This window comes from Helianthus annuus, chromosome 12 (assembly GCF_002127325.2).
Source record: "Helianthus annuus cultivar XRQ/B chromosome 12, HanXRQr2.0-SUNRISE, whole genome shotgun sequence".
Lineage (NCBI taxonomy): Eukaryota > Viridiplantae > Streptophyta > Magnoliopsida > Asterales > Asteraceae > Helianthus > Helianthus annuus.
The window spans coordinates 16,426,533-16,439,795 of NC_035444.2; the positions used below are offsets into that span (position 1 = coordinate 16,426,533).

Sequence of the window (13,263 nt, forward strand, 5' to 3'; positions counted from 1 at the left end):
AAACGTATCATTTGTCCAACATAAAATGAAAATACTTTAAAAACAGTACAAATTGATGGCTAGGTTTATACATTTCGGGTTTCAATGAAGTATTTAAAAAATAAGTAAATCTATACGATATTATATACATATAGATAAGAAACATATGATTAATAATTACTATGAGTAAATTAAAAAATGGAAAATTAATAAACAAATTTAAAAATTATAAAATACTACAACTAATATATAAAAATCTCGTACAATAAAAAAGTTTTATTACAGTCATTAAAATACAAATTTACATGAAATACATATCAAAGGTGAGTGAACACTTCTTTATAAACAACATTGGTTGTTGTATTAGTAGGTTTCCCATCCTTATCTAGAATTAATATCTTCACCCCTTGTCTTGATTTAACTCTAGATAATGCCACATATAACTGGCCATGTGTGAAAACTGGTTCTTTTAAATAAAGACCAACCTTAGACAAAGACTGGCCTTGACTCTTGTTGATTGTCATCGCAAAACACACAGCAACAGGAAATTGTCGTCTTTGAAAAGCAAAAGGTATTTTTTTGTCGGATGGAATCATGCTAATTCTTGGAATGAACGTTCTAGTTCCAACATTAGCACCTGATATAATTTCACCTTCCATAACCCTCTTTCCAAGATATGTAACTTTTAACCTTGTACCATTACATAATCCATTCTGTTGGTCAATGTTCCTAAGAAGCATAATAGGAACGCCAACTTTTAGAACCAGACGATGATTTGGCAAACCAGATATCTTTAAACCATTCAAAACATCAGGTGAATACAACTCTTGTTGGAAGGAATCAATACCTTTTTCAGTTTCACATATAGTATCAGAACTTAGGTACTCTACTGGTTCACCAGGAAACAACTCTAACAATCGATCATTTATTTCATGAACGACCTCATTTTTCGGAGTCAGAATGGCTCTTTCAGAAAAATAATCTAGATCCATATATCTTTCTAAAACCGACGGATACACAAATCGAATTAAACTTTCAATGGGATCGGAAGAATCTGTAATTAGTAATTCAGAAGGTATTTCTACAATTGCAACGCCATCGTTGTCACCTCCAACTTTACCTTCCCCAATATCAAGAAGCCATTTGGCAAAATTCTCAGTCTCCACCATTGTGGATTGTGAAGCACCGATAGTCAACCTCATGTTTTTTGTTAAGGTGAGTAATTTACAATGTGACCATATGTAAGATGAACTCAAGGAAGCATTAACAATTTCTTGCCTACTTCCGTTTGGAATAACAGGAAGAATTTGCCTAAAATCACCACCAAACACAATTACTTTACCTCCAAATAAAACATCCGACTGAGAATTGTTTTTGTCAACCAAAACATCTTTAAAGGTTCGGTCTAAAGCTTCGAACGCATGCCTATGTACCATGGGTGCTTCATCCCATATAATTAGCCTAGTATGCTTAAGCAAGTAGGCTACATCACCATCAGCCCTTATGTGACACATCGAACTCTCGTCTAAATTTATGGGAATGTGAAATCGAGAATGTGCCGTTCTACCTCTTGACATTAGCAAAGAAGCAATACCACTCGAAGCAACATTTAGAACGATCTGTTCTCTAGACCTAACGGATAAAGCTAAAGTTTTCCAGAGAAATGTCTTACCTGTTCCACCATATCCATATACAAAAAATACACCTCCTTTTCCATCTTCAACTGCTTTCATAATTTGAGTATAAATGCACATTTGTTCGTCAGTCAATGAAGATATAAGAGTATGTAGCTCACTCTGAAGCTGCGGAATATCAAAAGATAATTCTTCGTCAACCAAACGATTGTTTCCAACAGCAAAGGAATCGTAATCAGGATAAGGAATTGTCGGCCATCGTGTCAAAGAGGAACCATTTCGAATCAGGTACTTTTCAATTTCAACCAATGTCTGATTCTTCAACCTCTCATCAGACATTACAAGTTCTGTATACATAAAAAAATAAAAAAAGGACTAAGATTGTGAATAAAATGTATCTGAATAATGTTATGGGTAATATATTGAAAAGAAACCTTTGTTTTTTGTTGATCTTCTTCTATTGTATAATATGTCATCGCCCAATAATTTCCATGTTTGTTCAAATACATATTCAGGTCTTGACAATGTATTTGACAACAACAAAGTAACAAAAAGTGCACGGGTATAACGACCATCACCCGCAAAATTTGCTTCCTTAATTGCTTCAATGTACTCCATGTCATCATCTAACAAACCCATAGCATAACACGCGTCCCTGAAAGTTGGAAACACCTGACCATCAACAGTTCTAATATCTTCAAACGATTTGGGTCCTTTGACTTTGTTTAGGAGAATTCTAAGAAAATACGGTTCACCCACAGCAGGGGAAACAGAATGAATCCGTCCGATCTGTAACAGCTTTCTTTTACGTGGTTTCCATACTCTATCTGTTAACTTCCAACAGAATTTAGTAGGAAACTCAACATAGGTAAGTTTACGTGCATTTTCATCGTTTCTGTTCATCTCAAACCACTTTAGAAAAATCGAAGAAGAAACTGATGGCTTATCCAAAACTTCTTGTATATCGTCCTCGGCACCAAATACAACATTTTGTTGACCTTCAAGATGAAAAGGAAGTCTCATAACCGGAGGAAACCTAAAGTGAACCTCATTTGCAAATATCCTCCAAGAAGCTTCACAGGCCGAAACGTACCTACAATCATAATACGCTTTGATCTCATCCTTTGTTGTTTGTTCATTTTCTGTACCGTCTCGGTTTGACACTACAAGGGAAGCTCTATCTGCGCCTTTATTAATGTACTTGAACAAATATTTAATAGAACCAGCTTGATTGCACCATTCAACATTAATGTGAGCTTGGTATCTTTTCAAAAGAACCGGACTATAAGGAACAACACTTCTGTTGTCTAATTGAACGTTGGACTTTGTAACAGTGTTTCCATTGTCTCTTCTTCTATATACAGGGAAACCGTCAGCATCAGTGGTGGTCTCAGCGTTGAATTTTTTGGGATAGTTTTTTGAACATCTACTATCAACCATACAAGGACAACTCGGATTTGCATTTCCACATGGACCATGAATCATGAAATCAGTCACAAGTGCATATAGGCTTGGATCTTCTCTCTTATCAGGTATCTCAGCAGAAATGAACTTGTCAAGATGATCAACGGACAAAATTTTGGATTCCGGTTTCAAAAAAATGCAAATGTGAGCATGAGGCAATCCACGTTTTTGAAACTCCACAGTATAAACGGCTACATTAAAAAATGATATTTAGTAAATGGTGAAAAATAAATTATAAATATTTATGGTATTATCTAAATATAAAAAGTATAATTATACCTGCACTTAATTCTCCAAATACTTTTTTGTCCTTTAGATCCTTTGTAAGTGAATCGAGCTTTATTTTAAACAATCTACACAAAATGTCTGGCCTGTCTTCAGGCTTAATTGAAGTATTTCTCAAGTATCGTTTAATCTCTGGCCACTTCGGATTACATGTAACGGTAATAAAAAAATCGGGATATCCAAACCATTTACATATAGCCATAGCATCTAAATAGTTTTGTTGCATATAGCGTGATCCGCCGGTAAAAGAAGATGGTAATAAAACACGTATACCAGTATTTGATAGATCATCTTTTCCTTCGTTTTTCAGGTTTTGAAGATTTGAATATGTTTCAGACCTTAGATGTTTCTGTTGAAAACGAATATAATTAAGCCTTTCACTCTCAATCATGGTATATGCATCTACCAAAAATTGTTGAAACAATCTCCGAGCTTTTAAAATTATAGAAAAGGCAGATGATCGATCTTGAATTCTATAAGCAAAGAATTCTCTCATTGTACACTTGGGTCGAATTTTCTTTAACGTACGTATACCATCCCTATGAGGAATGTCTATTCTATATCCATCATCACCATTAGGAAAAAGGATTGGATACTGAAGTGCTAGATACGATGGATGAAGTTCACTGATTCGTTGAAGACCTTCAGTATGAGACTCAACAACAATATCACGATGATCAATTATTTTATGTAGATCACCAACTATCAATGCAGCAACTTCTGAAGTTGAGGGCAAGTTGTAAGTACGACCGTCAAGATCTCTTTTGTAAATGAGACGAAGCTTGAAATTTTCATTAGGATTCTCATTGAAGTGGTTTCTTGCAATTCTATAACTTTTAACCAACTCATTATTATGATCCAGGAAGTCTTTTAAAAACTTTATGAGCTGAATATCTAATTGCTTTAAATGAGAATCCGACTTATTTGTAGATTCACTGAAAAAATAGAAACGCATAAGGTAAATATGTGATGGTCTTTAACATCAAAATATTGGTACATTGAAAATACTAAAATACTATAAACTATGGTGTAATATTACCTGAACAACCTTTTCCGATTTGAAACTTCATTATCAGTATCGTAAATATAAAGCTGGGAGAACTTTGGATCTTTACCGGGTGCAGGTACCAAACCACCTAATGTGTGGAAATTCTGTCCACTAATACGAAATACATATGGTGCCTTACCACTGTTGATACTCGAATCTACCTTTCCACCCATTGATGTAAAGGAGAACATAGAATTGTATCGTCGGATATTCTTTAAAAAGTACTTACTTTTTTCATTAGAATTTCCAAATAGATCCTTGTATACTGAAGTAGGTTCTTTCAAATCTGGAAGCTCCACTTTGCCATAACCACAACATAAACTATAAGTTAACTTACCCAATGTAATTCGACCTTTACCACCTTCGTCAGACCATAATAATGAATGACACATCTCGCATCTAAGGATTTGATTACCGTGATCCAAATAATCTGTAAACATAACATTGATTTTGAATTATGATTTTCAAAAATTAATAAAGAAATATTATTTAACTTAAATCAAAGTAACATTGTTATTACCTGTGGATACACCTTTATAAGGGTCTTCAATGGAATGTAAATTTTCATTGTCGTCATCAGAAGTAAGATCTACCATTGGAATAGGTTCGATAATACGTTTCTTAGGTAAAACCTTTTGTTTACCAGATTTAAGCTTAGTCAACGTAGAAGAAGATCGAAGAATGTTGTTACTGTTTTGTGTTACAATGTTTGAAACAATAGAAAACTGAGAACTGCTAGGCGTATGGGTTGATTGGTTATTAAAAGTAATAGCACCTGTGAATGTCATAATTAAATGTTAGTAAAACAAAATTTTGATTGTAATGCAAATCTACTTCATACATATATATATAACTAATGAGATGATATATTCTTTTAAAATATTATCATATTACTTACCAGTTGTTATGCCACTTAAGGGCGTTGACGTTGTTAAAGATGTAAAGTTACGCAATGTCTGAAAACTATTAGATGACGAAGGAAGATTAGGATCATAATTTTCTTCGTCGGTTAACTGAGATTTGTTAACAATTTTAGAGGATCCTCTACCACTTGGTGCACTTCTTCTTTTATTTGACTTTGTTCGCCTATTATCAAGAATTGTCTTCCGCATTTTTCTTCTATGAGCAGCAACTGATGCTGAAATGTTCATTTTATTAATTTTTTAGGTTGAAACAAACAGTTTATATATAAAATAAAAAAAATCTATATTATAAAGAAATTTCAATAAAAAATCGTTACATTAAAATAAGACATACCATTTGAATTACAATATAAAGGGACTGAATCATCTGTAACTAAATATATTAAAAAATAAGAATTTATCAGTATAATACAAAAACTATTAAAGAAAAAAAGCTATTTGAAGAATTCTACACTGTAAAATTTTACCATTAGTAATGTTCGACAATGGTGTCCTTCCAAGTGTACCTATATAATTATAAAATAATAAAAGGGAATAAAAAATATAATAAAAGAAACAAATTAAATTAACCGTTAACGTAAAAAATAATTGTAAGAAGAAAACTTACTATTAATTGATTGCGGAACTAATGTGATATCACTCAAAGGGGTATTTTCTAATCTTCTCTTATTTAACATCTCCTAAATTATATAATTGAAAAAAATAAAAATTATATACATGAAAAACATACAATTTATATAATTGAAAAACATACATAAGAAATAATAAAAAAAAAAGTAATCATAAAATAGCCGTTTATTATCTAACCCATCAATCAATAACTACTCCCCATAAAAAAATTCATCATTACACTATAAACATCATTTCTCTTACAAAACTAAAACACAAAAACCGTCTTCTTCATCATCTAGGGCTTACCAAAATTAGAATTTCTAAATCGGAAGATAATCAAAGGGAAAGTTACTTATACCTTCTCGGACGATTTTAAACAAAAAGGTATGATCCTTATCATCGATATATTACTCATTCACTACTATTTGAGGAATAATAATGTGTGAAATGTATGAGTAACTTTAATTCGAATGAAGTTAGAACAGAGTTACATTATGAAATCATATATCAGTAGTATTTATAGATTGCATGTTTTGAATATCATTGATTTAGTGGGTTGGTACAAATTTTAAGCTATCTGACTAAGAATAGGATTTTTTACATGTTTAAATAACATTGACTCTGTAATAAGTTATTAATTTTGAAAAAAATTAGATAATCCCATATGAGATTAAAACAAAAAATACAATTACGGGTCGGATAACTTAATAGGAAACTAATTAGCTTTATATGTCAGTACTGGTTAATTATTAAATGTTAATAATATTATCAAGAATGATTTTTAAACAGAAAATGATACTTGTTTTGGAATATTTGTCTTTTATATGTTATACCTGTTTTAATATATATTTATAATTGAAAATCAAACAATTTGCAAAATTAAGAAAAAATTAAAATATATGAGTACATTGCAGTTTAAAAGATGGTATCATCATTTGTTCAACTGATGGAAGAACCTAAAGATCTATCATTGGTATGTGTACTTTCATCTCTAAATTGATGGATCTAATCACAGTATGTAATATGTAATATTGACATAAGGCTATTTTTTATTGTTTCATGTAACTGTTAACCCAGCTGGTACCTGTTCAATTTGTGATAAAAAAATGGGGAAAACATTGGCAACACATGAACATAGAGGTTCATCATCAAGACGGTAGACATTGGACTGTAAGACTTAGACACATGAATAATCTACCAGTGTTAACAGATGGTTGGAGGGCTGTTGTTAACAGTCTTAATTTGTTAAAAAACACTTGGCTGCTGTTTAGAAGCTTGGGGGATAAAGAGTTGGAGGTTTATCCTTTCGTAAAGAATGTGTGTAATGAATCATTCATAACAATGAACAACTTAGCAAAGTTGGGTCTTACGGTAAGCATACTATCTCATAATTAATAGATATTCAAACTTTATAAGATAATTGAATTGTCATTGTATTGTTAATACTAATACTTATATACTAACATTAATAACTTGCAGGTAATTCCAAGTGAGTATGTTACCATGTTTTTCAAAAATCACGAGGTAAACGGCATTTACCAAGTATATGCAGCTGGTAAGTACTGGGATGTGATGGCATCCAAGATTCATGTTACATATGCTTTTACGGACGGATGGCCGAAACTGTGTGAGAGGTTGGAAATTATGGAGGGTGACACAATGATCTTTGAAAAGATTGATAATGTTGTGTTTCAATTGAGGGTATTCAGGAAAGGAATTGAAGTTGAATTGGGGTTTCACGAAAAGTCCGAAGATACTGATTTTTGTGAAATCATATCTAAAAGAACATTCCAAGAAAGTGTTTGCTATGTAAGTATTTTTTTCTTACAAACAACATATATCACATAATTCAGGTTGGTTATATTTATGCTTATTTTTTTCAAGCAGAAGTTTGATGAATCTGAAAGTGAACGGGAGACAAGTGGAGATTTAGTGATGAATGAGGTACTGGATTATAATTTACTGAAAGTATATAATAAAATGTTGATTAATGAAATAATATACTACTGTTGCATTAGTTTCGAATAAAAATGAAATTGAACATTCATTAATTATGAAGATGACATCTTTGGAAATGAAAATTAACAGATTTTGAGAAGGAGACAAGGAATTCTAGATTGTGAGCAAGTTACATCACCTAAAATTAATGAATCTAGCTTTGAGGTTAACGTCAAAGATGAGGTAATAAAGATTTGGTATACATAACCACAGCTTTTACAAATGGTTAAAAACGTATATTATTTATAATATTGATCCCTACCATTGTATATTTAATAGATTTACGAAAAAATACTATTGTTTTGTAAAGGTGATTGAATCAACATCAAAAAAAGGAAAGGAGGTTGACAAGACTCCGGAAGTGGTGACACCAAAAGTAGGAAACTATCGCCGATCATCTCACAAAAGAGAGGTAAACATTATTTTAATCACATGTATTATAACACTTTTCATTTATTGTTACATAACATCTTTCACAATTATAAAATGCATATCATTCATAAATATTATTATATTCACAGAGTATAAACTACAATGAGAAGGTATCAAAAAGTGGAAAAGAAAAGAAAAGGAAGCTTGGTAGTGGAATTCAATCAAAGGCTGAAGTTGATACTGAAAATTATGAGTTTACTCGAAAAGGAGAAAACAGATTGGTATGGAAATTTGAAATATAATGATTAAGATAATGTAAGTAGTTAATAAGGTATTTTATAATAATAACATGTAACATTTTTTTGGTAGCGCCTTCCTGTTGAGGTTGCAAGGAGATCTGGTCTTACAGAAGAACTTCATGCATTAAAGATTCAGACTTTGGATGGAAAAATCATGTGTAATGAAGTGGAAACAGAACAAAATGGTGGCAAACCGCGTTACAAAATGGTGAAGTGGGATAAATTTATGTGTGCAAACAGTTTGAAGAATGGTGACATGTTACACTTCAACTTTGTTACGTCTACACAGGTGCTCCAGTTAAAAAGTGTGGATCGAAAATAGAACAATATGTGAAAGGATGGTAGTAGTGTTATATTTTGTTGGCTTGTGGATTGTGAATGATAAGGGTTTTGGGGGGTAACCATATAATTGGTTATGAAGACAATGGTTTTATTTTTTTGGCTACATGATTATGTAACATGTAGATGTAAATTGAAACTATTATCGGTTAGCTATAATATATATAAGTATATAAATGAATGTTAATCATCTTGTTGACGTGTTGCATCAAACTAACAAAAACGTTGATTTATGAACAACATGTAATAAACCATTGTATATTCGTTTCTCAAATAAGATAATAAGAGTGGTAAACATACCTGACGTATTATAAGCTGTTGGTTAGTTTCAAAGTAAATGATTCCAGACAATGAAACGGTAAACGGATGCAAACTTACTTGTTGGAAAGAATGACAAGCAAAAAACACAGATCTAAAAAATGAACTGGAAAATGCAACTAAAACATTGAATAAAGAAAATGTGTGATGACAAAAAGTTATACACATTACTTACTTCATTTATAGAAAGTCGATAGATAAATTAGGCAAATTGTTGCTAAATTTTAGCACAAAATATAAGTAAATAATTAGTTGATAATAATTCTGATTGCGTAAGTTTGTAATGATAGTTATTTGTGATCCCAAAAATCATTAAGATCTTATAATTATATAATAAAACATTATATTTGTTAAAATATTTTAAGAAATGAAAAAACCTCAATTAAACCAGAAATATATAATAGTACGAACCATAATAAGGTTTTCCATTAAACCATAAACATATTATTTTAACAATGTAAAATTCTTAATTGTCATTTTGATATACTTGATATATAGTACGTTCGCCATTTTCAATAATCACCATCTCCTCTGTAACGTTTACGTTCTCTTCACTTGCATGTTGATCATGAAGTCCATAGAGTTCAATGAGTTCACGCGGCCACAACTCCATCAAAATAGACGAAGAAATGAACAAACCTTGTTCTTGGAGCATTTCCTAAAAAAAAAAAGAATTCAAACATGTGAGTTTATTGAATAATGAACATTGGTAAAATAAGCCATAATTAGAGTTTTAAAAACTAAAACTCAATAACCATTACAAGATAATCTTCAACATAGCAACCACGTTTAAAAGCAAATTCACGTGATGATAAACCATCAAGCCATTGTTTAGAGACCAATTTGAATCGATGTATTGATTTCGTATCGATCCTTATTAATATCTGGAAAAGTATCAAATGAAAAGGAAGCTCAACCATTGTGTTTCTAAAACCAATTACAAAAACAGTGATTTCATTGTGTTTATATATAATTAAAGAATTTTAAAATAGGAATTGATAATGTCAAAATGGGAAATTTCCATACTTAAGCAACCTTCTAAATATCGATTATGGAATTGATCACATCTTGTTTTAATATAGAATTTTATATTGTTATTTTCATGGGAAATTTCATATTCATATTGTTCTAAATTTCATTGTGAAATTTTCGATACGTAAATGATACATATTCTTATAAGTTATAAATCATTTACAAATCTACGAAATTAACAATAAGAATCTTGGGTTTATATATTAGGACTTGGATGAATAAAATAAATAGGCAACAAAATCTTATCATTATAATATATTTAATTATTATAACCTAACCAAAAGAAACAATTATTTTGAATAATAAATGCTATATATCCATGAAATACATAATAAATTTTTCGAACTTTTGTATGATATATTGTTCATAACATGGTATATAAATTATAGTATACGTAAATTGACATTTTGCACCATGTTAGAAACTTATATCAAAGATATTTTAACCTCATTAAAATAATTTCAAACTTTACCAAACGATATGAAAATGTAAAAAACACTTACGTCAAAATGAAAACTATAAAATATGAAGCAATAATAATATTCAAAGTAATAAAATTGTCTTCACAAAAAGCATAATTAATAAAATAGTAAAAACGTTCAATGATGCAACACCATTTGAAGACCATACTGCAAAAGTCCTTATTTCTCAATTTTTGGCGTCAGGAGATCCAAGCCGACAGCATCGTTGATTTCAACTTTCCCAGGACTGTTACGACGTTTAGTAGAAGAGCTATCAACAGCATCAACATCATAAACATCTTCCAGATTACGTTTAATGTTATCGAACTTCGTCGCTTCTTGATCACTACCATCTATAGGATCTGGCGTAACGCTGTCACCCATCACAGATTGAGATTCCTGAAACTACGTCATATATAAAAACATCCATTGGTTTCATAAAAATGTAATATATATAAAGGAAAAAAAGTGTAGAACAACACAAGTATAATACCTTCCCTAAACCTTTGACATTACCAACTGAATCTGACAAACTTTGAACATTTGACACCGAAAAGTCAGACTACAAAAAGTTAGAACTGTTTCAATTTATGAATAAAGACATATAGTTATCAATAACCGAAATATTATTATGCATGGAAGAAAAGCGTAACCTCATTAACTTTCCATTTTTTCTCCAAAGCAGAAAGTAGATCCTCATCGGAAGATAACATTGAAATCCCATAGTTTTCAACCTGGTTGGTAATGTTAAAACTGGAAATTTTTATTTGGAATGCAAACTTCTTGTTCAACAACACATCAAACTCAGATGGAAGTGATTGAAACGATCCTTCAGTGGAAGTGTCAACCTGTATAATGAGAAAGATATATATAACATATGTATAAATTGTGTAATAAATCATGCCAAACCTTTATCAGAATGATAAATATTTGTACCTTCGAGTAGATATCTAGCAGTTCTTTCGAGGTTTTTTTCAAAAGCTTAATAGCCTCATAATCAAACAAAGTACAGGAAATGGTTCCAGTTGAATCCTGAACCCTTAGAGGTATCTTGTATCTATTATACGAAAAAAAGTTAATAATTGTATAAAATTAGTTTTGAAATTAATTGTAAAATTGTATAGATACCGATGAACAGGAACAATGTCAACAGCATCACAATCTGGGTTTATACACTCAAACGACTTGTCATCCAACACGTCAAAACTGCCATCATCTCTTTCAACCAACTCAGTTTTCTCTTCAATTTGCTTCTTACAAACATTGCATGATAAATAATACCACGGCTTATCAATTGAAATAGCTATAACAGTACCAACAATGATAACCTTTTTCTCCTATCAAGTATATAAAGATTGTAGTTACAGATAAGTATATAGAAATGACATAAAAGATACGTGAAGCATATATATGTTTGATATACATACCACGTCAATAGAAGCAATAAAACCGTTCATAACAAAATCTTCAGCATTTAGAAACTCATCTTCTGCATTCGATATCACTTGGGAGCATGATTGTTTACTTGAAGATGATTTAGAAAACTCCTTCTCAAGATATCTATTAAAGTATAATAAATTAATAAATGTTTAATCATTTTTTTAAACGATATTAAGCTATTAATGATATACCTGTCTTTGAATTCTTTGATCTCATGATATCAGAATTTTATGAAGACACGACTTGCTTCAAACATGTTAGTCAGTCCAACTTTACCTGATTGTAACAGACATTTAATTGAAATGACAGGTATAAATAATCATTTGTGCATTGTAAAGACTAATATGTATAATTAAAATACATTTCTAGATTACATATGGGAAAAAAAGTGGGTAATACCTTGATATATGTTAACTGTTCCAAAATGGACAAGTATAACCACATGAGCAGGTCGATTTTTGTCATTCATGTAGTTTGACAAAGTGATTGCATAATTTTCCCACAACGTTACACTATCTTCTGATCTCTGTAATATTAAAAGTCACTATCATTTATAGCATAATAATATATCAAAATTGATAGTGACTTATTAAACATCTATATTAAGTATTTGTTATAACATTATTACTCGAGATCCTTCAAGGTAATGGTCATTCGTTTTTGTTTTAGTCCATCCTTTCCTATTTGCATCTTCAATAGGATATGAGACAACCAAATAACGATGAAATTGTATATTAAATATAAGGAAAAATTACAAACAACTAATCAATAATTAAAACATTTAAAAAAATAAAAAGTATATAGTATTTACCTATTGGTGTATTCACTTCAATCTTTTTACTCAACACAGATTTAAAATCAGTGAATTTAAATAAGTACCGAGGACCAGACCAGTTATCAGTTTTCAGAACAGATGTGAAAGCATAAAAAGATAGTTTCTGATCTTTTCCGGTAACCTTAATTTTGGTTGTATCTTTGGCTAGGGATGGTTTATGAATCAATAAACAGTCATCAACTACCAAAAACTTAAGGAAACGTTTGAAAAGCTTATGTAAACAG

At 30.8% G+C, this 13,263-nt stretch overlaps 2 protein-coding genes across 2 annotated transcripts in view; both read right to left on the bottom strand.

Moving 5' to 3' along the window:
• Positions 1–296: 296 nt before the first annotated feature.
• LOC110881130 lies at positions 297–5,561 on the bottom strand. Its single transcript, XM_022129508.1, has 6 exons — positions 5,309–5,561; positions 4,931–5,185; positions 4,402–4,840; positions 3,357–4,297; positions 2,048–3,268; positions 297–1,960 (listed from the first exon to the last, which is right to left on the bottom strand). The coding sequence occupies exons 1-6, from the start codon at positions 5,559–5,561 to the stop codon at positions 297–299; spliced, it is 4,773 nt and encodes a 1,590-aa protein (XP_021985200.1).
• A 5,383-nt stretch (positions 5,562–10,944) lies between these two features.
• The window catches only part of LOC110881055, a 2,549-nt gene continuing 230 nt past the window's right edge, over positions 10,945–13,263 (bottom strand). The window contains exons 2-8 of the mRNA XM_035981201.1: positions 13,084–13,219; positions 12,192–12,324; positions 11,893–12,101; positions 11,701–11,821; positions 11,418–11,612; positions 11,258–11,326; positions 10,945–11,169 (exon numbers count right to left, since the gene is read on the bottom strand). Coding sequence (XP_035837094.1) covers positions 10,945–11,169; positions 11,258–11,326; positions 11,418–11,612; positions 11,701–11,821; positions 11,893–12,101; positions 12,192–12,324; positions 13,084–13,219 — 1,088 coding nt within the window. The remainder of the gene's footprint in view (positions 11,170–11,257; positions 11,327–11,417; positions 11,613–11,700; positions 11,822–11,892; positions 12,102–12,191; positions 12,325–13,083; positions 13,220–13,263) is intronic.

Bases quoted from the DNA above. Each gene is read 5' to 3' on its own strand.
- LOC110881130 (XM_022129508.1), bottom strand. From the start codon at position 5,561: ATGAACATTTCAGCATCAGTTGCTGCTCATAGAAGAAAAATGCGGAAG. The intron at 4,841-4,930 runs GTAATAACAATG...TTATGTTTACAG, and splicing joins TTATAAAGGTGTATCCACAG to ATTATTTGGATCACGGTAAT. The intron at 1,961-2,047 runs GTTTCTTTTCAA...TTATGTATACAG, and splicing joins AAGATCAACAAAAAACAAAG to AACTTGTAATGTCTGATGAG.